At 38.1% G+C, this 24264-nt stretch overlaps 1 protein-coding gene across 2 annotated transcripts in view; it reads left to right on the forward strand.

The window, feature by feature from the left end:
* PLD5 (phospholipase D family member 5) overlaps positions 1-24264 on the forward strand; it is a 204825-nt gene that overhangs the window by 103728 nt on the left and 76833 nt on the right. For both annotated transcript variants that reach the window (XM_009276136.1, XM_009276144.1), the window contains one exon: positions 23832-24000. In XM_009276136.1, the coding sequence (XP_009274411.1) occupies positions 23832-24000 (169 nt within the window). The remainder of the gene's footprint in view (positions 1-23831; positions 24001-24264) is intronic.

Below are 24264 nucleotides of genomic sequence, written 5' to 3' on the forward strand. Positions count from 1 at the left end.
TAAAACAACACCAGCCTTTTATTTATAATGGCTGTAGTGTGGGACACTCTTCCTAGACATTAATGACAGGTTAGGAGTAGAAGGTAGCTGGAGGTATAGTGAAAAACAACTAATCTTTGGTTATTGTTCCTGAATGCCTAGGAAATATTCTATGTTTGTCTTTGTTCAAGGTCAAAAGTAGTAGCAAAACTTTGAGTTCCCTCATCCATGACTTTTTTTTTTTCCTTATGAGTGCGTGTTGTAAATATTGTCCCATTATTCAGCGCCAATGTTTTCGAAAGCTAATGGATTCTAGAAAGTCATCGCATTGCATGCACAGTGGCCAGCCTTGAAATTGCTTGTGCAGAATACCTGATTGCATGAGATGTAGCGTAAATGAAAATTGCCCATCTCTACATCAGAAAGAGGAAATGATGAAGAAAGGATCTTTGCTTATTTTCTGAGGAGCGCATTTCCAGCAGGGTTTTTTTTTTATTTATTTTATTTTTTTTAAATCCATGAAGACTCTTTTCTTTTGGTTAAGCAGCTGCAAGTTAACAGTTTTAAAGGCAAAGCACTGCCCACCCCACTCTGGCTTGGTGTGATGTTGGCCCCATATTGGTCTCGGATGTAAATGGAAAGGATAGGAATCAACGAGAGCAAAGCATGGAGTAACTGAATTTTCTATCACATTACTAAGTGAAACAATCATCATTGTTTATGTCCCTCTTGGGTCTTTTAATTTTACTGTCAGGCATTGTGCTTATTTGTAAAACTATTGTCATCTCTTTCTTAAAGTCCTTCTCAAAACTCCCCTCTGCAGTGTGCCATATGCAGGAGGGGAGCGCGGCTGTAGCTGGGCAAATGAGCTGTGATCGCTGTTTGGACCAGCGAAGAGTTTGGGCCCCCGTGTCTCCATCTCTACCCTCTGGGTGCTTATTTCTTGTCCCTAAGTCTCTCTGTTGGAGTATTGCTACCTCTCTGAAGCCAGAATTACCATGCTTGAATCAAATTTTAGTGCAGTAACTACTGAGTTGAAAGTTGAAAAGACTGCTACAAGACTGTACTGGAACACAGTTTCCACTTGGTCACCTGGTGACTGCTTGGTTTCTCTCATTTAGAGAGCGTTTACCTCACAAATTACTTCCAAATTAGTATAAGACCCCTACATAACCAAGTGTTTTGATTGTTTGAAGAGTTAACATGTTAAATTTACTTTTTTTTTTCAAATTTACCTCATTTTAAACACAGCTTTTTTTTCTTATAATATGACAGTGAAAAGAAGATTTTTAGTAACAACACTTACCTCATTAAGAACAAAGTTCAGTTTAATCTAAAATGTATTTGGTATGCAAAGCATTTGTAATAAACTATAGACTACTTGGAAGTCTGTATTTTGCCATGGCACTAAAGGAGCGTGTCAGTAACACAATTGATCCTGTTTCAGTAACCATTCACTGTGTTTTTAAAAAACATGTCCCATTTCCAGTGAAAAAGAACCAATTTGAAGCAATAGAAAGCACTTTCAAGCTGGTAAAATCTTACTATGAATTTGAAGACAACATTGGTTAAAGTGATTTTTATTACAAATGCCATTATTTTGTGTATGGCTACTAACTAGAAGCAAAACATTTCTGCTAATGCTTAGCAATATTTTGCTGAAAACTTACAGTAATTTTCTTATCTTTAGTGAAGTGGGTTCATTTATGTTCTCATTGCTCCTTGTAGCACAATAGAAAGCCTGAATTTCAAGTAGTCGATAATTCAACTAGTCAGTTCTTGGGGTTTGTACAAGAAAGTGCTTTGCACATGTGGTTTCTGGGTTTGGGGCTTTGATGTTTTTTGATAGAATAGTTGATGTCTTCTACCTACAACAATTTCTTTATTTAAAAAAAAAATTATTTCCTTCTGGAATGTTTGGAAGGGAAGACACTGAAAAACTCTAGGTCAGTCAGTCAACCAAGTGCAGCCCAATACAGTCTTGACATCTCACCAACTGCAGAATTAAACTGTGTGAAAACTGAAAAAAATCCCCGTTGTTTAACTTGTACAGAGCTGCTTGTTTCAGGGGGCGGGCAGGTGGGGGAGTGTTCGGTATATATTATTATGTCAACAAAGCTTCTTAGTGTTTTTTAAAAATTACTTAAAAATTGAATATGTTATGATTGGTTTTTACGGTAAGTGACTTTATTGTTCTAATCTTCATTTTAGCTGTTTGTTATCTTTTAATTATTTGACTTATAATAGAAAGCTTGCAATCACAGAAAGTGTTTGATTTTCATAAACCGTCCCACCCTCATCAGGCAGTCTGTTTATGTGCTGAGGAGAAGACAAGTAGTGCATTTTTACAGCTTTTGTACGCTTTAAAGCAGAAGTAATTTCATTTTTCATGAGATCATATTGTTATGGCTCACTGATGTATTTCATAACTATGCTATAATTATAAGCTATGTGGTTATTGCTTCTTGTTTTCAGTAACTGAAATGACGGAATATAATAATGAGTAAACTTTTCATGTTCCCATGTTTTAACAGAGATGGACTTACACTAGAGATGTGATTCTCCTGTATCCCAGTTCACAGACTCTAGGACTGGAAACTTGACTTGAACTTACCTCTAAATTATAAGATGTGACATATACATTGTTATTTTAAGTAACAAATGTACGAGTTCTTCCACCAAAGCTCTCAAAAATTATAATTGCAATGCAATTATTAAATACTGAATTAAAATTCAGCAATAATGAATGAGATAAGGAAGAAGGACTGTCTAGAAGAATACATAGAGTCCATAAATGTAAAATAGTATTACGAACTTGCAGCTGATACTGAAAATGACTATTTTATATTGGGAGCAGGGGAAGAATTCATTAAAATGTAAAAACAGAATAAATGAAAAAAAGCAAACCAAAACACTTTTTAATTTTTTTCATTTCATTTTAATTTGCCACAAATGCTGCACCTCACTTTTGTTACTTAATTTCTTCTTGATTGAGTGTTATATATTTAAAAAAAAAAATCAAATAATATACTAAATAATATTTGGAATTTATTTGATTAAATTATATAAAATCCTGCTCTGGCTTCATGCATGAGGCCTATAGAAAATCTTGCTAAGCACACTACATTTTCTTTGCATCAAAGGGTAAAATTATTTGGGTTCTTTTAATATTGGCAAACTAGTAATGAATTCTATACATAGCAAAACTAATTTTAAATTGTCTCTAAACTGTTCTGTTTATTCTGAGGTTGTGTAGTATTATGTTATATTCTTAAGTCTTATGTTTGCTACAACACAGATGTGCTGTTCCATTTTGCGCTATCGCTATGGGTTTACTTACTGAGAATTTGAGAAAGTTTAGGGATGTTCAGCGTCTGTGCCAGGCTGTTATGGTCCTGTCCTGTGATTGCCAGGCAGTTGTGTCTAGAAGACACAAGATGACTTTCATGTCACTTAAGACCATCGGTATTTTTTTTTCCTGGAGTCTATTTGCTATTGAAAGAGTGCTATTTAAAGCAGTTTTTGGACAAAATGTGCCCCGCTGTATCAAGCTGTTGACCATAGTGTTGTCTTGGGTCTGTATCTCATATTTCTCTGCTTTCAGCTTGTTTACATTGACACTGCAGAGAAGGGAATAACAGGAATAAGCCAAATCCATTTCCAAGTAGCAGTACCTAGAAGGTCTGCTCTCAACTTGAAAGCTTGAATGTATTATGGCAATTGGGAACGCACCTCTGGCCTCTTATGCATTGCTCGTATACCTTCTGCCTGTTTGGGTTGTGGGGTTTTTTTTTGGCGGGGGTGGAAGGGTGGTGGTGGTTGTCTTAGGTCTGTCCTGCTTGCCCTGCTTTTTCTTTTGGTAACCTCTGTCAGAATTCATCATTCTGTAGTTTTGTTTTCATTTATGCTCTTGAATAGACATACTACTTGGTGAACCCTTTTGAATTTCGTATTTACTTTCAGTTTGTTCTTCCAGGGATCAAACTAGTTTCCCAAAGATTTAGTTATTTTCCAGACACGCAATTTGTAGATCGATATTTATTTTATTCTTTACGTTTGTAAGGTGTAAAAAAACCCCTTTGTTATCAACAGGCTTGTTTTAAAAATTGTATTTTTTCTGACTGTATTTGAGCTAGTGGCAAATAAAAGAGCAGTTTTATTCATCCAGTGAGTATCTGAAGCTGGACAGTAGGAAAAGAATATAGAGAATATAAAATAAGAATGATTTAAATTGTTTACCTCTGTGTGCTCTAAATCACAGTAATGGCTGGGTTGTTATGCAAATAAAGAGGGTTTTTTGTCCTGGATAGATTTCCGGAGTGAACTTCCCAAAACCTAGATAATACAGCAGCGAGGATGTGCCAGCATAAACTACTGAAGTTGGATCAGTGACTTAATGTATATTTGGAGGACTGTCAGCAGAGACCTGAAGGATTAAGGAAAATCAGGAAAGGAAGTTATGTTGCAACATATTTTGGGAGGAAAGGCATTAATTGGCAAAGAGATGCTAACTTCATACTTGAAAGACTTCTTTTAGGAATGCATTGTAATGTAAAAAAGGTATTGACAAGTATTCATCACAAAAATTGTGATGTATTGAGTCAGAAAACAGCTTAATAAAGAGAGGCTAATGGAATGGAAACTGTCCAGTCAAAAGAGTATGTAAATGATTTATTTCTCATCTGTTCAGTACTCAGAAGAACAGGGAAAACCCTATTTACCAAAGACTTGGTCTTGATCCTTTAAAAGAAGTTAGTGGAATTTTGTTAAAAATTCCCCAGGCACAGGACTAAGTCCTGCCCTAAACAACTATTTTAGCTAAGTTAGAAGAAATTGTTTCAGTCTTGGTTTTGCACTTGGTTACTCCAGTGGCCAAGAAGTTCTTCATCATGTATTTATGCTACGATTAGAACAGACCAGACAATATGCTTATGTTGTCATAGCAGCATCATGTTTTTAAAATTATTTTGAGAACTCTAAATTGCTTGTGATAGTTCTGTCCTTTCGCTTTGTCTTATTGTAATTTTTACTGGAAATGGCCTCCTTTGAAAAATCATGGCTAGATATCCCAAATTGCACCTTGTGTACTGAAATATAAATTAGGCAGAATTTGGGAGCTGAAGTCCAGAAAATAATCCATAAAATGTTTGGGTTTTTTTTTTTTTTTTTAAATCTATTGAAAACAAAAAATTTACCTCAATAAAAAGTCCACCAACAAGGCAAGGTTTCTCCTACTCTGCATTTCTAACACTGCTACCTTTTTAGCAGAGTCCCCCGTCTCGTCCTTCAGCAAATTTGCGATTCACAATTAAAATGTTGTTCTGGGTAATTACAGATATGGGAGATACGCTCAGACCAAACCAAGCAGAGCTTACGCCATGGAGCTCATAACCATGCCAGGCAAGGAGGTCGGTGCCTGCCTTTATAGAGTAAGCAGTAGGTAGAAAGCAGAAGAGCTGCGCTATAAGCTTTTCTTTGCATCTTCCCTTTCAGAAGAGTATCTTAATCACCTTATGAGGGACAAGGCCAGGTATATGTTTTGTGGTGTGTTTTGTGCTGTCTGTGAAAACTGTGAATAGGAAACAATGCAAAGTTCATAGGGCCCACAGAATGAAAAAACCGTGTAGAGAGAAAGCGTGTGAGGGTTTTTTTGTGTGTGCCCACTGATGAGATTACTCCCAGTGGATCATGGCCGTTACAGCAGATAATAAACAGACTTGAATTGCTTTTTTCTACAATACTTTTGATCATCAATAACCATTTAAAGTTGACTGTTAAAAATATTCACTTGCGATTTTCATTCCTTGCAAATTAAAACATTTGTGATTCATCTACATACTAATTATTTATTCTTTTTTTATATGCATAAACTCATGAGACAAAAAATTGCTGGGCCAGAATTAACTAAAGTTGAGTATTAATGAGATCAAACAGACAGTTAATGGATTTGAGAAGTGAACTACTGTAGAATCCCTTATGTATTGGCTTTTTTGGAGGTTATTTAGAATGATTAAGTCAGAGCCAACTGAACTGTTAGGAATTTTGTTATTCACTTTAGGGAGGCCAGTGTTTAATTTGTTTTGCTTCACCACAATCCACCATCTGCCTCCTCAGGTGAGGGACACATGGGGATCCATGGAAGTGTACAGTTTCCATAAACAATTGGCTGGCATCTGGGAGGGCAAGAGGAAACCCATCAATTTTGCTAGAAGTCTTTGCTTGCCAGTGGACAAATAGAGACAAAGAGCTGATATTTTGTTACTGCCTTTCAGTCTCCCATCACCATTAATATAAAGCTTGTTAGAGTCTCGTTCTCTGTTGCTTTGTCCCCATTTCTGTCTTTGGAGCATCAGTAATGGGGGCTTTGTTTTGACGATGCTGTGCAGCTCCTCAATACTTGTGCTATTTATTGGGAATCACTGGGGCCAAGGGACAGAGACATACTTGAAGACTTTTGTCCTGCCGTAGCATCTCTGTTGATAGGCATAGTTCGGTTAAAGAGAAAGAGGCCATAGGAATTCTTCTTTCAGAAGAGATTTTTTTTAAAACATTTATAATCAGTTATAACTAAAGTACCAGTTCACAGAAACAAATCCCTCCACTCCTCCTCATCCCTGAGGTTTCTCTGGTGTTAGGAACAGAGGAGATGTGAAATCTTCAGATCAATATCCTCTTTTCAAGACATCTTCCTCCTTCTGTAATGGTAGACCAGAGGAGGGGTTTTGAAAGATAGTGTGATAAGGTGGGGGGAATCTACTCTGAACTGTAGGTTATTTGTTGAGGGTCCAGGTGTTTCTACTAGTAAGGGTTAGGAACAATAAATTAATCCAGTTGTAGCCTGTTGTTTTTATCTGTCCTTGCATCTGTCTATCTTTACATAGTCCTGATATGGTCTGTAATATATTTTTGTCCAGGATATGTTAGATGTTGCACAAAAACATGAGATGACACAACCTGTACCCTAAAGAACTTAGTCTTGAACTTGTAAGGAAGTTAGATGTAATAACTTTTCATTATATCTTTAAAATAGGCACCAGAGGAATTATGCTAGAGTGGGTGGAACTCCTGAGAAGATTGGCATGGAGCAAAGCAATTCCTATCTCAAAATATGGCTGAGTTTTCATCAGATGTTTCTATCCTGGAGTGGGAAAATAAAATTTCAGCAATGTAGTCCTGTCAATCCTTATTCTTTTAGTAAGCCTGGGTAAATTATATTTAATGCTATAGGACATAGTTTATGATAAGTATTAGAAACAGAATAAGAAAGGAATGATGAGTGGTAGTTTAGCCTATATGGGTACTGCAGGCAGCCCCAATGATCTTACCTTTAGTTATGTTAACTGAAAAAGTATAGGTCCAGGAAATATTGGAGGTGGGAAAATGAAATAATTTTGATTTTTTTTCGTAGGGAAAAGGAATAACCTAAGTAATGAGTAACCACTAAATTTTTTTTTTTTCCTTTTTTGGATCAAGATAAGATGGCTTCATATCCAATCACTTTGTATAAATTAAGATAATAGAACATTTTCTGTTTCTCTGTCCTTGAACCTATTTTTATGTAGAGATTTCCAGCTGTAAATGTTCAAACACTTTTATAAGCACAGCTGCTGAACTGGAGTACATTAGGGGAATATTTTTGTTTTACTAGTTAGTATTCCTATTGAAGTTTCCTTTGAAATAAGCATTACTTTTGGTTTTATGTATGTACCTTTTTTGTTTTACAAAATAATACATAATAATTTAATTAATCATTTCCATGTATCTCATTCACTGTAGCAAGTGAGTTTTCCACATCCCATCTGTATTGTTTGGGGTTTTTTTTAATTTACTCATTATTATGTATTAATAAGTCGAGTAAAATTCTTTTCATCTGTTGTGATGAGAGCCTGGTCTCTTTGGGATAAGTTACTTGAAGTTTTATGCTTTACCAGGTAGTGTTTGTAAGTTAACAGATTCTTTACTTCAAAAAAAATAAATTAAAAAAAAAATATTATCCCAGCCTGTAAATTTGACGTCAGTGTTATATAATGTTTTAGCACAGAGATGTTGGAAAGAGGTTAAAAAGTTCCCTTGATTTTGTAAAAGATAGGTTGTATCAGACTAATATATTTCCGGTGATAACTGACTATTTTTACAAGGCAAGGTAGTGGATCTGCTCTGTATCAATCTGAGCAAACCATTTGGTGGATGAGAAATGCCCCAAGGGAAGGCAGCATTGGGGACTGTAAAATCATGAACTGGGAGGGTACAGTAGTGTTTTTCAAGAATGAGTGATCCTCAAGATCAATACCATTTAATATTTTAACTAGTGTATTTTGTGCTCAAAACGAGAAATATTGTTAATGTTAGGAAGAACCTGGTAATTCTGCAAAAGAATTGGGTAATATCGTAGAAGATGAGGTGATCTTACGGTCTGGAGTTACAGAAAAGTTACTTAATACTGCAAAGCACAAAAATCATTCATTTGCAGATGAAAAGCAAGAATGAGTGCTACAAATGAAGAACTGGAGGAGCCTGGGTACTAGGGCAGGGCGTTTTACTTTATTATTAACATAGGCTATTGACTTTTAATAGACTAGGATTAAATAGACTAGGATTAAATCTTTATCATATTTCTCAGGTTGCTGTTCGTTTGAAATCGGTGTAAGATATCACTAGCCTTTATCATAGAATCTTTATTCCTAAAGTTAAAATTTTGGTTTTCCTTTACGACAGTTTTCTTGTTGCGTTTAAAGAACTTTCATGTTGTGTAGTAGTGATTTAAGGAAATGGTACTGTGTGTTTGTCACCTATTCAGACATAGTGTGTGCAACCAGCAAATCTCTTCAAGGATTGTAGTTTGCAAATATTACAGTTGTAAATGGCAAAATAATTTTGAAAAGTTGTTGGGATGGGCCATGTTTGATGTTAGGTAGCAACAAATAATCGGACAACACTGATCTCCCTTATATAAAGACATGAAACCTTTTGCATTTGTGACTTATTGAGAAGCTTGCTCTTCTGTTTGCTTCAGCTCATGCTTTTGTTAGTGTCATTGTTATCTCATCAGGGAAGAGCATGAACTGGGTGAAATACCAGCTGTTCTGTTGGGCTCAGAGTGTTGTGATCATCAATACTAATTCAGTGTGGGCAAATGTGAAGTCTTGCACCTGGGTTGGAATAACCCTGTGCAAGTGGTTAGAAGGCAGCTTTGCAGAAAAGGATCTGGGGTTCTTGGTAGGCAACAAGCTTGAACATGACTCAGAGGAGGGCAAACTGCATGCTGGGCTTTATCAGCACGAGTGTAGCCAGCAGGGTGAGAGAAATTATTCTTCCCATCTGTTCAGTACCTGAGAGACTACATTTGGAGTACTGTGTCCAGTTTTGGGTCCTCCAATACCAGACAGACAGTGATGCACTAGAGCATATCTAGTGAAGGGTCACTAGAATGGTTAGGGGACTTGAGTGCACAAAGTACAAGCAGAGGTTGAGCGAACTGTTTAGCCTGGAGAAGAGAAGGGGAGATCTTAGTGCTGTCTACAACTACCTCATGGGTGGTTATAGAGACAACAGAACCAGAGTCGTCTTGAGGGTGCACAGTCATAGGACAAGAGGCAACAGATACAAACTGCAGCACAGGAAATTCCAAGTACATGGGTTGGGGTTTTTGTTGTTTTTTTTTTTAATATTGTGAGAGTGGTCAAATATCAAAACAGGCACCCAGAGAGGGTTGTGTAATCTCCATCCTTGGAGAAATTCAACACTTTACCAGACAAAGTGCTGAGCAACCTGATCTAAGTGGACCTGTTTTGAGCAGGAGGTTAGACTAGATGACCTCCAGGGGTACCTTCCAACCTGAATTATTTTATGATACTGTCTGCTGTTTTGTTTGCTGGAATGCCAATTGGAGCTCCTTATTCCCTTCCACAGTGCTGTTCTTCCTTATAGTTAGGTGACTTTTTATGTCCACTTCTCAGAGGGGTATCTGCCTTCCCTAGGGTTCAGTATGACATAGGTGATTCTTCATTCTGGCAATCTCTAACATCTTTGCTAAGGGTTAATTCTGGGTCTTTCAGTAGAATTTTTTCAAGTTTTTTTTCTGCAGATCCCAATCATGATACAATTTCTTATCAGGGACTGGGTTAACGCCTCGAAATTGCTCTTTGCAGACTTTCTGTATTTTCACCTTCTTTTTGTCCTCTCTGCTCCACAACACTTCTCATGTTTCATATTTCATGAAGTTTATCACTTCTCAGGTTCTGTGGTTAGTTTGTTCTTGGATTAGTTGAAAATAATAATAAAACATCCTCAGAAGCAGCTTTGAGAGAAATAAAGCTACCTCAACTGTCGTCTGTTTTGTTGGAACGTGTTGCTTACAGTTTCAGAAAAGGGTTGTAAAGGGATTTTTTTTTTTTTTTTTCTTATGTCTGTTACACATTTCAGCAGTCATCTGGCTTTTAATTGGTCTGTTTCTTTAGTCTTGGTATCTTTTCACTTTGCTGTAATTTGTGACGTTCAAAGAGTAAAACAGTCGTGTAGAAGCAGGGAATGACAGAGGTCTGGTTTAGTCAGTTTTCTGACTTAAATATGTGAATAAAGTAACAGCTGACTCTAGAGCCTCCTAAAGATACATTTCCCCACAGACATCATTAGAATTAAATTTAAACAAGAAAATATATGATCTGAAGGCAGAAAATAAATGTAAGTGATCCAAAAATGCCCTTTCCTCAGACTGAGAATGGGAAAACCCTTTTTCAAATTTGTGAGGTTATAATGGTTCTTAAATACGTCTTTCGGTTTCTCATGGGGATATACGTACCATTTTGGTTAACAGTTTGATTTTAGTCACTCTTAGGCAGTACTCCAACCGTAATTTAACTAGATTTTCTATCTTTATACTGCTTAAGGGAAGCAATTCCTTAGGGAAAGTGTAATAAAAGAAGACAGAATTGCTTGGAGATAGACGCAATACTATTTACATCAGGCAAGATCTAACCAGAAGTGCAAAGGAAGTGTCAATGCCATTTTGAAAGGCATTGATAAGTTTTAATCTGGAATACTATGCGTAACTGACCATCAATAATCAAGAAGGTTGAACTCATGCTGAGTAGGAGGAGGTTCTAGGAAGGAAGAATCTAATAAAAAAGACACTTAAGGCACTTGGCTGTGCAGGGTGAAAGCTAAGAAGGGAAAATTTTGTCATCCATAAAAATATCACAGGAGAGAGAAATTCCAGGGTGGGGTCTGGGTTACTGAGGATTAAGGATAGAGCAGGTAAAAGGATATTAAGTGGAGCAGGTTTCTGCCTATGAAAGCAGCAAGATAAAAAATATTCCAGTATGACAAGTGGTGGTAAAAACCGTTCCTTGTTCTAATATCTTTTCCTCATCTGGATAATTTAAGAATAAAAGCATATGAAACATTGCCTGAAGTAGCAAGGACAGGGACTTGATCACCCAGGAAACCTTCTCCATTTGAGTTTGGAACTTCTACTTAAGTTCCTACACACTGTCCATGGCTTACGGTGTTACCATGTAAGCTGCTTGTAGGTAGGGTAACCATGTTTTTAAATCAATATATCTGTTTTTCTATTTACTGCAGCTAAAGGTAAACTGTAGCAGATTTTCAAAGAATTATCATTAGAAATAGTAATTAGAAGTCTTAGTTGTTACTGCTGTGCTTCTTGTTATTGGGAAGCTGCCAAGATAACCATAAACCCCCCTGAAACAAAACAAAACAAAAAACCACACACAAAAAGGCAAAACAAAAAACCCCACCCAAAACAGTAAGCCAAATTAGACTTGCCTCATGCCTCTGATGTAAAGAGTTTGAATGATGACAATTTAGGCAGCAATACTTAAAAGTCTGTCCCTGAATATTGTATACTCTTCAGTGGAGATTTTCAGAGGCCCATGCTGCTACTTCCTAATGCAGTAATTCCTAGGAATTTACGAAAGGTGGATCCCGCTGTGTTTGTCACCACTGTTAGAGTAACAAGGAGTCCCACTAACGAAAAGCTTTTAGTCTACCTAGACAAATCAGATATGGTGGAGGAACAAGACAGAATGCACAGAACTGCATCTTGCAGATTTAATAGCAATACTATGTTTTCTGCCAATATACTAATTTGGAAGAGATTTAATGAGTAGACGACTAACTGGAAGGAATGAAACAAAAGCAAAGAGGTCATCTAGGATGTAATACACAGAAGAGGGAGGCAAGGGGAGGAGGAGCCAGGGGAATGGAAGAGTTCAAATTAGAGAATAACTAGAGCCAAAGATGGTGGGGAAAAAAAAGATGGCACATGGTTGGAGCAAGCTGTTCTGATGCAGAGAATACCCAGGAAAAAATACAGGAGTCAGTCTATTGTCTTTAGAAAGCCTAATAAACCCCGCAAAAGGACTGTGCTGACTCCACTCTCTGGCTTCTTCCTAGAGCAGAGGGGATCTAGGATGTAGTACACAGAAGAGGGAGGCAAGGGGAGGAGGAGCCAGGGGAATGGAAGAGTTCAAATTAGAGAATAACTAGAGCCAAAGATGGTGGGGAAAAAAAAGATGGCACATGGTTGGAGCAAGCTGTTCTGATGCAGAGAATACCCAGGAAAAAATACAGGAGTCAGTCTATTGTCTTTAGAAAGCCTAATAAACCCCGCAAAAGGACTGTGCTGACTCCACTCTCTGGCTTCTTCCTAGCATTTATTTTCTCAAGAGCAAGGAGAAAGAGAATCTCCCATGAATGAACAGTTAATTCAAAATGGTGCATTTTGAGCACTTATCAGCAAAGTTTAAGTTTCATTGTATAAAGCATCATCAAAATTAAGCGTAACTGTGAGAGAAATTCTCTTTGTTCCCCAAAGTGCTCACAAAGTGCTCCACAATGAGCTGGAATGAATGTCTGAGTATCTGGAAAAAAATGAGGGAGGGAAATGATGAGAAATAAGGGAAAGAAAGAAGGAAGTTGTGGTAGTCATAGAGAAGCTTTGATGGGAGAAACTTATGTTACTTGAAGTTTGGCAGAGCAGATATGAGCTCCTGGAGTGCTGTTGTGACCCCAAATGAATTTCAGCCGTATGCAAACATTGATATGGCATCCTTCTTCATTGGTGTATTTTTTTAATAAGATCACAATGCAAGCTGTTTTCCCTCCATTGTCTTTAAACACTATTGTGAAATCACAGTCTAAAAGGAAGTTATTCTGGCACGTGATAAGGTGCTGAAAAGTTCTGTAGCCTGTCTTGGACATGACGAGGACAGAGGCATGTGTCACAGCCAAATTTTAGAGCTTCTTGTCATGTCTCGTCATACCCTAACAATAGCCTAATGGAAGTGTCTTAAAGAAAGCCCAAATATATACAAGGAACAGATGGCAATTTCTATTCTTAGTCTGTGTCCATTAAATAGATTTCACACGTATCCCCAAGGCTTATATCTGTTGTGCATAAAGACAGCCATGAGCAGAACACTGCAACGTTTGACCTCTGTATTCTTGTGCCTTCTTGTATGTGAAATTCAGCTACAGTGTGCTCTGAAATGAATGATGATTAGTGTCCAGAGATACTGTTGCTTTCTTTGACATAAAAGTGCCTCAGTGTTTTATTTGAGAACAATTTTTGAGTATTTCAAACAAGTGATTGTTCAGTGAAATAAGATTTACTTGACTCTTAAGAAATCTGTTTCTGATCAAAATATAGGAATTATCCCATTAAAAAAAGGTGCAAGTCAAAGTTCTGACAGCAAGCAAAGAATTGCAAGAATCTAGAAATGTGGCATATCGTGCCATTTCTATTGATTACAAATTTTGAAAGCTCCCATCAAAACATGGGGAGAGTCAGATGACTGCTGTGCTGATTTGGTTCAAATAATGTCTTTTTGCCTTATCAAACAATCCAGGCACATTTTTGCATTACATTGAACAGTAATCTGTAAACACATTTATCTGAGTGCTAAACTTTTAGGTTAGTATGAAAGTTGTGGTATGTTTCAGTTCTGATTACTATTTAGACAACATAGGGGGGATTTCAAGAGCTGCTGACACAGGCTGGATTTAGATATTGATGATCTGGTGCTCATCAGTTTTTGCAAGATTTCACCTGAAGTGAAATGATTAAATAAGACACTTGAACGTTTCCTAAAATGAAACTTCGTTCTGTCTCTTGGAAACTCAGATGTAGGTGACACCATTGCAGCCCTTCCTTCTAGCAAATAATTATTTCCTTGTGGAATAAGGCACTGATTGTTATGGATGAAGATGGGAAAGCTGGGACCACAAAGCATAGGGTTTTCATTGGAATAGTGTATTGGTTTTCTGGTCAAACCAGCCTTAGTTAAGTCTGTAGTTAATCTACTGTTAATTTCTGATGGGTTCTTTTCATGGGCCAAATTCATATACAAAATTGAAATTAGGAGTAGCACAAGACCTCTATAGTGTAGATTTTAATTTTATTATGTTCTTACACTTGTCTTTATTAAATGTAGGTATGTTCATTTCTGGTTTGATGGCTTGGCTGCTCAGCTTGATGCTGTATTTTTCCTTAGCTGGCATTGATAAACTTCTTGTCCCAATCAGAAACCATGAGATATTTATAATTATTGCATAAGACATTTATCTGTTCTGACATACTAGGATTTTATCTGTTTGGTCTGTATGTATACAAATGGTTGTAGAAGATATCAAAAAGGAGAAATTGTTCTGAGAAATTAGGAATTGTGACTATACTGGGCTTTATCGTAGGATTGTGAAGTAGAAAGTTCCAGTAAAATGTTTTCATTTGTTTACACTCAATGTTTACATTTAGTTCTGGAAGAATTAGGTTTGTATGACCGGGAACTGTGAAATATCTTTGCTGAATTGCTGAGAAATGCCAGATTGACGTCTAGAGGACCAAACTCCACATCCTATCTGTTCAGTAAATTAACAGTCAATTAAAGTCAATTCAGTAAATTAAAGATTTATTTGGTCCACTGCATTCGTGTGATGTTAATTTTACCTGGTAGAGAGAGATTTCAGGGTTTCAGCTGATGATACCTATTAGTGATTGCTAGGTCTCAGCTTTATTTTGCTTACTTACGACTGGACTTTAATAATCAGTTACATTAATTTTCTTTTGAAATAATTTTACAAAATCTAAGTTATCTAGGTATTTTTCAACAGGTGTGCTAATGTTGTGGTTCAGGCTTAACATAACAGAGCTAGAAACCTAAAGCAAAGCACCTGAAGCAAAACCACACTAACCACACGTTATTTTTATTCTATGTTTTGTCTGTCCCCTTCAATTGCATTTTAATTTTTTTTTTCTTCTTTTATGAGGGATTTGTTATTGAGTCTTAATGATGTTAAGTAGTTTTACACAATGGAATCAACAACCTTCATTTCAGCATCCTATTTGTGGAGCAAAGGGCCGTTGATAAGGATTATTTGACCTTTAGAGGTCCCTTCCAACCCAAAGTATTCTATGATTCTATGATTATTTTGGTATGAGCCTGGATATGTAATAGTGGGGGGGGAAAGATCAGTATTGAGCTGGACTGACCTGCATAATTCAAGAAAATGCCTAAGTCTGCATCAAGCATATGAGAAGTCCTAAGAAAATCAATAAGGTTACTTAAAGGCTTAATGCTAAGTTGCACTTTATTTACACGTTTTTTTGAACCGAGGCAAGTATCAGTCATGTCAGTACAAACAAATGAAGATCTTTAACGTTTGCTATTTATTCTTTCTTGTGTTTTTCTTTCCTCCCCATGTCTGTGCTCCTTTTTCATTTAATACTTTATATGACTGCTATCTTAGTTCCAGTATTAAAATGGTCATGGCAGGCTAGATTGAATTTCTGACTAGGGTTCAGACTTGCTTTGGCACAGGAGAAATACTGTCCCTGGTAAGTTGAAGTGACATTGTAAAACATCTGGTCAATTCTTTCCTTCTTTTGGATGCAGTTTTGCCTTTGAGCACTGAAAGTTGCATCTGAAATACAACAGTGTAAATTTCATTTTATCACCTAAAATACATTTAATTAGAAATCATTCACAGGTTTAAACCTTAGATGACTTGTGGTTTCGTATAGCGGGTCCTTCTTTTGAAACTTATGTGTCTATAGTAAGTTACAACACAAATATTGTGTTGCTCGTCACTTGAGGGAAGTTGAAACAGTAGGATTTTATTGCTGGCACGTTCTTTCTGAAGGTGATGGTATGAGAGGGAGGGAATCATCTTTTTCTTACATAACAATCCATAGGGCAGTCCAAAGAGAAGAGGTGTTCCTGGAGTTATTCTAGTTATTTATTCTATAGGCCCAGAGAATTGAGTCTAATCTTCAACTGGTAAAAACCAATATTGTTCCACTGACATAACTGCTGACTGAAATTCTTATTTTTTATATTGTACCAACCAAGAATCTGGCATGTAAAATCTGCCAAGCTTGATGGATGCGTTGTGCATGTCTGCACGCTATGTATGGCTTGTAGACATTGTGATGAGTGGGCACAAAAGCAATTATGTGGGAATAGCAATAACAAAGTGATCTCCAAGTTGATTATGGGAAATATAAAAAGGCCTAAGTGGTGAGGAGTTAAAACATGTGTTGGTACATAGTTAGCATACTTCAGTTGCTTCTGTGGACCAATAAGAAAAATTGAAAGGAGACTAAGTGCAAAGAAGGGGCAGCCATAGAAGGGGCAGCCATAGAAGGGGAAGGCTGAAAAGCAACTTCTAATTTTAGGCATTAGCTGAAGTGCTTAAGGCTGGAGTTCAGTGAACACTTGAAGTTGACAGGGCTGTTTATTGCCACACTTGTGCCACAGCCACCTGCTGCAGCTGCATGTTAGATAGGATCAGGCCACTCACTTGGCTGAAGGGGCCTGTATCTTCTGAGTCCAGCCACAGATGGTATTCACAGAATTTAGGCCACTGGTTAGGAGATCTGTCAAACTTTGCAGTGGGTGCAGGACAGCTTAAATGGCTCTAGCTACACATTACTTAGCAAATTATCTCCGTGTCTTGTATTTGTCATGTAAAATGCTGTGGCCCTATCTTGTGTCAGGGTGCCCCGGTGGCATCCACACTGGCCCAGGTGATCAGCGTGACTGAGGAGTTACTGACTGACTGCTGTGATGAAGAGCAGAAGCCCAGGACCTGTATGTGCCTCCTTGCCTTGAAGCAGCACTGCTAGAAGGAACGCTGCTTTGCTGCACCCTGTAGTCATGGCTCTATTTCATTATATGCTCCAACACAACAGTCTAGTAGTCCCATTTCCATGCACACCATCAACCCTGTTAAACCACTCCCCTTTTATCCCACCAGGTTGCAATTCACATGTCCAGGGACAGGGAAGTTAGGAAATCTGCTTTAGACCATCTAGTTGGACCTTCTGTACAACAGGTTTTTACCTTTTTACCCTCATATCTTGTGACTGGTTACCATTATCTTCCAGAATGATATCCAGCCAGATTCTGAATATAAAGACAATCAAGAGATGAAGAATCTTCCTTCAAAACATAGACTGGTGCTATGTGTCTCTAAAATTACAGCACTATTTGACTTCTTAAAATATTAAGAATAATATTTTCTTAATATTTATTAATATTGATATGCTCATTGCAGTGTTTTATCATTGAGTGCATGGAATCATGTTGAAAATACATATTCATCAGGGAGGCACCGAGAGCAGCTTTTCGGTTTAAACATCACACTATCTCTATCAAATACTCAGAAAGTGTACCTGGAGCCCAATGCTGCATGTCTGCAGAAAAATATATTTAATACTATAAATCTGAACATATCTGCATTCACTGCAGATCTAATTCAAAGCATAGTCTTAAACCAAGCATTCAGCATCCCAAGATTTTTGTCTCTGGAGATCAAAGTCTTCATGAATGAAATTCAAAAAGCAAATAAGCAAATGTCAGCAAAGAGCTTTTGTAGTGTGCATATACTCAGGTGCATGCACGTGTACAAACGCACATACACATGCCTCACCAGTTGAGATTGTCAGTGTTAGAGGACTGTTATAGACCTTGTGATATTCTCAGTTAGATGCTAATAATCTAGGTGCTTTTGAGTACTTAGTCTGAGGTCACAGTCCATTTTAAATTCAACCTTATCTGCTCTCCATTTCACTTTTAACCATTGTGTTCTGTCATGAATTTACTTTAATGGGTCAAACATTTTATTTAAAATTGAAATCAACAGCATAAGTACGTGATAGCAGATTTTGTAACTTCTCATACTGGAAGAATTAGATGTAATTAATTACAGAGTAAATATTACATATAATGTGCAGTTTAATTTTTCTTTACTGGATATACCATGTAATTATCCAAATACACTGCATAACTTTATGCTGTGGAGTCTGACCTCAAGTAGAATTGTAGGGCTTGATCTTCCAAATCCTTACCACTGACTGTAAGGGGAATATCCAAATACATTGATAAATTGTGCCATACTTTCTCTTTTTTTTAGGGCACTTCTCTGAACCCAGAAAAGAGAGTTTGTTCTGCATGTTTTTGAAATAATAATTATACCCTGTCTAGAAGGGTATTTCTTAATTCCTTTCAGAAACAAGAGCTGGAGCTGTGGTTCTGTTGAGGAGCTAAAGAGAAGATGGTCTGGGCCAGCATGACAGCTAACGAGCAGATCTGAGGGAGAAGAGTGGTAGGAGTGATATGATGTAGAAGAAAGTGGAGGTCTTGAAGGTGACATGGTGAAAGCCTCAATTGAAAGCACTGATCTGAGAAAGATGGTAGGTTTTGAGTGGATATTAAGACTCTGGGTTTATAACAAAGGAGGAGCTGGAACTCTGTGAGGAGCTGTGGTCCTTCAGGGCAGGGGTTGGTGGTTCCAGGGTTTCTGGATTAAGAAAGAGAGAGGGGTCACAAGAGAGTATCTTTAACTAGGACCCTGGTGTAGGGGCAAGACTCATGCACCTTCCCCAGTCCTCTTTGTCCTCTCTCTTCCTCTCTCCTCCTCTCTCTTCCTCTCTCCTCCTCTCTCTTCCTCTCTCCTCCTCTCTCTTCCTCTCTCCTCCTCTCTCTTCCTCTCTCCTCCTCTCTCTTCCTCTCTCCTCCTCTCTCTTCCTCTCTCCTCCTCTCTCTTCCTCTCTCCTCCTCTCTCTTCCTCTCTCCTCCTCTCTCTTCCTCTCTCCTCCTCTCTCTTCCTCTCTCCTCCTCTCTCTTCCTCTCTCCTCCTCTCTCTTCCTCTCTCCTCCTCTCTCTTCCTCTCTCCTCCTCTCTCTTCCTCTCTCCTCCTCTCTCTTCCTCTCTCCTCCTCTCTCTTCCTCTCTCCTCCTCTCTCTTCCTCTCTCCTCCTCTCTCTTCCTCTCTCCTCCTCTCTCTTCCTCTCTCCTCCTCTCTCTTCCTCTCTCCTCCTCTCTCTTCCTCTCTCCTCCTCTCTCTTCCTCTCTCCTCCTCTCTCTTCCTCTCTCCTCCTCTCTCTTCCTCTCTCCTCCTCTCTCTTCCTCTCTCCTCCTCTCTCTTCCTCTCTCCTCCTCTCTCTTCCTCTCTCCTCCTCTCTCTTCCTCTCTCCTCCTCTCTCTTCCTCTCTCCTCCTCTCTCTTCCTCTCTCCTCCTCTCTCTTCCTCTCTCCTCCTCTCTCTTCCTCTCTCCTCCTCTCTCTTCCTCTCTCCTCCTCTCTCTTCCTCTCTCCTCCTCTCTCTTCCTCTCTCCTCCTCTCTCTTCCTCTCTCCTCCTCTCTCTTCCTCTCTCCTCCTCTCTCTTCCTCTCTCCTCCTCTCTCTTCCTCTCTCCTCCTCTCTCTTCCTCTCTCCTCCTCTCTCTTCCTCTCTCCTCCTCTCTCTTCCTCTCTCCTCCTCTCTCTTCCTCTCTCCTCCTCTCTCTTCCTCTCTCTTCCTCCTTAAGGTCAAGGTCTATTCTTTGGTAGGCATTAAATACCATTATACCGCTTACCACATTTCTGTTAGCTTAGAGGAGCTTGAATCCCAGCTCTGACCCTTGTGTCTCTCTATAACTTCACAGAAATCGTATAACATTACTTTCAGGTTTCTCAGTCTGTCTGAGGTAGGTTTGAGAATATTCGGCTATATAACTGAAGAGGCTAGCCTACGTGGGCATTAATCAGATGAAATACTTAGAGCACCAGGAAATTGGAGAAGGGAAGAACATCTCATCCAACAGGTGTAAGGTTATCTGCTAATGATTTTGAGCATAGGAAAAGTCTGTTTTAATCACGATGTTACGTTTTTTCTGTTTTGCTTTGTTAATATGCCATTTTTGCATAATAAATTATGTCACCATGTCTGATCTTCCTCAATGTCTGTGAATGACCTTCTCTCCTGGAAGTTTTTGTTATACCATGTTTTAAAAACCTCTTTGTGGGTCATATTGGAACAACAACGAGAGCTAAACTTAGCTTTTATTGATGGAATTGGGGCTTGCAAACTCAAACTTTTGCACAGAAGGTTTAACAACTCTTCTGGACTAAGCACTGGAACTTTGCTATTGTTTTTATTCCCAACGGAAAAGGGAAGATTATGAAGGCAAAATCACTTAGTTTAGAAACTTGGTGGCTGACTTTTTTTTAACTTCTGAGCTTGGTGTTGAGTTTTTGAGTGGGTAGGGGAATATATTGGGGGGGGTTGGCAGAATCAGTTCATTATTAAAGGGAAGTCTAAACTCTGAAAACAACATTTTAACTAGTGCCCTAGCTAGATGAAATGTCTTTGTCTGCTAAAGAACACGAAGTACTTACTATTTGGTTAAACAAAAGACTAGGAAATATATTAACAGATAATATCTGTTCTGAATAATGGTTTTGCTAAGTGGAATGCATTTTGCTTCTATTACATAATCAAACCCAAATTATAAAATGGCAGGAGCTGCATAGTCACATCCCGTATTTAGTGCTAGTGCCGTAGCCTGCTGAATGGTATGCAGATTGAAAAGCTGAGACCTGATCTCCCAGTGAAGAGCAAGTTCAGCCCAACAGTCAGGACAAACTTCCTTACCAAAAGGCACTTGTCCCTGACAAGGGCCCTTTTAAGAGGGAGGTGCATTTCATTTTGCCCAGCAAATTTGCCTTGCTACTTTCTTTGAATAAGTAAATGGTTTTAACCAGTGGAACTGGAGGAAGAGCCCAACTTTTTTTGCGTATCTTGATGGTATCTGTACCCAAATGTCTCTATAGAGCAATGACCCACATCCACAGCTCTTCCTGCGTTACACTTTAAGGTATAGCTTCCAATGACTTCTGGAATCTGGGTTTATGATATATAGATATAGAAGTTTCCCCTACTTCAGACCTAAATAACGTGAAATCAATGCATCAGAAATAGGCATGTATGTGTTTGGCTGGATCAGGGCCCTAATCTCAAATGTAACATGTTAAGCTTCTTGGACTTGGAGATACTGGAGCTATTCAAAACCTGACTGGACAATGTCCTGAGCAACCTGCTGTCATCAACCCTGCTTTGACAAAGGGGGCTGAGCTACACGATCTCCAGATCATCTCAGCCCTTCTGTGACTCTCTGATAGCGTTAACTTTTTGGCAGCTTTCAACTTGCCAAAGACAGAGAGAGGAAGAATGGAAGTTCAGCTAATGCCTTTCCAGTGAGACTGCAGTTCAGTACAGCCCATGGGAAACACTACTACAAGCCACTGGAAGTGACAGTGACAGATTCAATCCTATCACTTATTTTGCGGGCTCCTGTATATTCATTTGCACAGGTTCAACCAGAAAACACTGTATGTTAGGCAATATTCTAATGTTGAGAAATTTTGGTCGCATCTTGTGTTAAGGGAGTGATATGCACTTTTAAAATCTAGCTAGATCAGAACCATGTTTGATAGATTATTTTTTGAATGATCGTTTGATATGGATTCATTTCTCATCTTTGCCACTGGATTGTTTTGGGGGGAGAGGGGGATTATGTCCTTGTAGAGATCACTTTATCTTCTGTGCTTCAATTTCTTGCTCTTCAAAGGTGGCCATCCTACAGCTCTCTATAAAACAGCTCTGGGAACGTGGACATTGCTAAGAGCCCCAATATGATTAGTAATGTTAACTGTTGAAAAAGAATTAACCAGGCTTTCAAGGAATCTAACAAAAGTTTTATTAAGTTCTGTAACAGGATTAGATGCAGCAGAAATAAGTCTAAAACATTGAGTGTTAGAATAAAATAGTTTCTTTTTAAGAGTATGGCATTGCTAATAGACTAATTAGGGCGCTAAATTTTTAGGGCACTAATTATTTTGAAAAGTTTGTAAACAAGGTAGGTAGAATGTTTTAGAATAAAGTATGCTTTGAAGACATAAAATATCAAGTTGTGTTTTTTAACCTTTTACAGTCAGTTTACTGGTGTTACAACTCTGTTACTGTAATGCAGTTAAGTTTAATGTTAATCAATAGAATCGTGTGTTCAAAGTATGTTGTGGAGAACATCATCAGTAATTGTAGCTTAGTGGTAGGTATGTTGTTTGACAGATTTTAGGGAATAAGAGAACATACTTGAATGTTTAATGAAAGGAAGAGCTGTGCCTGTTCCGGTTTGGGGGGGGAGATTTTTGCCAGGCCAGGAGTAAGAATGTGATAATTACCACAGGTTTACTTTATCACAATTCTTGCTGGGTTTTCTTTACACCATTAAAGAGTACTAATCTTCAGTCTTTTAATGGGTTAACTTCACAAACATGCTTGATATTCTGAAATAGCTGTAGAAGTTTCCATTAACTGAATTAATAGAAGATGCTGAACCAGTCTGTTTTTCTAACAGTCAAAAAGTGTACAGTTCTCATTTACACTAGAGGTTTGTATTAATGATTTACTTAAAAAAAAATTTACAAATTATATTCATATTGCTGCTATTAATTAATGCTATTAATAAATACAGAAACAGTCTGGAAATACTTGATGTACTTGCATACAATGAAAAGGAGTATTCTCCAAGTCTCTACTACAGCTTTCCTAAATCTGGTTTGTATGATTCACGGTAAAAGTGGCAGATGTTGGGAGCACTTATAGAAGTGCCACTTGGATAAGTTGAAAATTTCATCTGTTTACCTAAAGACAGAATTAGGAAACTTGTTTGACTTGCATTTATTTTTAAGATTCCTCTATTGAGTGTAGAGAGAAGCTTTACCTGCTGCAATTGAAGGAAATCTAGCAGTGAGGCAGTATGCTGAATGAAACACATCATTTCCCTGAAGCAGAGGAGCGTATTTTGAACTGTCAGTTTACTACAATGTTTGTTTAGCTTCTTGGATCCTTGTGAATGTATGTAATGTAATTTGCAAGCGTTTTGAACATTATAGACAATAAGATCAAGGAGCCTTCCAAATAAAAGGAAATAAAACGGGCATAATTCTTCTTTTCTTAAGCACTGGATCCCAGTTAGAGCCTTAGGCAGGCAAACAAAAGCAGAAAAATTAGGTAGCTTAGAGCAGTTGGAAAGGGAGAATTCATATATAGAGACTGCAACATAATAAAACGTCAGCTGTAAAAGCAGACCTAAGAGAATGCCAGGGAGTATACATCTCGCCACATTGCTCAGAGAAGAAGAAATTAAATGCAAAGATGAGGGCAGCGAAGCAAGAAGAGATCGTTTCATTCTTCCCATCCTCACCTTAAGGACCGATTCCCACTTACTGTGTTACAAGAAGTAAGCTCTTCCATGTTTAAGCTAATTTTGCAGAGCTTCAAAAGCTTAATTGGCTTTGCTGCATTAACAGTAGGTCGTTTCCGCATTTGATTGTTTTGGGAAGTGCGGAGCATGACAGTCAGCAACTTCAGAGTGGGTTGCGGTGTGGCACGCTGCTGAGAGCCTCTGGGAGCAGATGTTGAACCACAGGCCCACAACCTGGCAATTTGGAACTTTTTAATAAAGAAAAGTGCTTTTGTTAAGTGGTTATTTTTTCCTTATCTATTCTCAGGGTTGCTCTTGTGGAAAATATTCCTGAAGGGATCAACTATTCAGACAGTGCACCATCCCATTTGTCTCTTTTCCAAGGCTGGATGAATTTGCTTAATATGGCTGAAAAGTCTGTTGACATAGTATCTTCCCAGTGGGACCTCAATCACAGTCATCCATCAGCATGCCAGGTATGTTCTAGCCTAACAAAAGGGTGGGACTTTAACAGTCTGTTCTTGTTGTTTCGCTATTAATTTTTTAGAACTACAGCCCTTCCCCATAGCAGGCCTATTTGTTTGGGTAGTCTAAAAAATCATTTTCTTATGGGGTTTTCCTGCCAATGCAATAGTTTTCTGAGAGTGGTGGCACGCTTGGACTAGATAACACATCCAACACATATTCATAGCACTTCTGTCTTAGGAAAGGATGCCATTATGTAATCTTAAGAAACCTGT

Source organism: Aptenodytes forsteri, unplaced genomic scaffold, assembly GCF_000699145.1.
Source record: "Aptenodytes forsteri isolate BGI_AS27 unplaced genomic scaffold, ASM69914v1 Scaffold10, whole genome shotgun sequence".
Lineage (NCBI taxonomy): Eukaryota > Metazoa > Chordata > Aves > Sphenisciformes > Spheniscidae > Aptenodytes > Aptenodytes forsteri.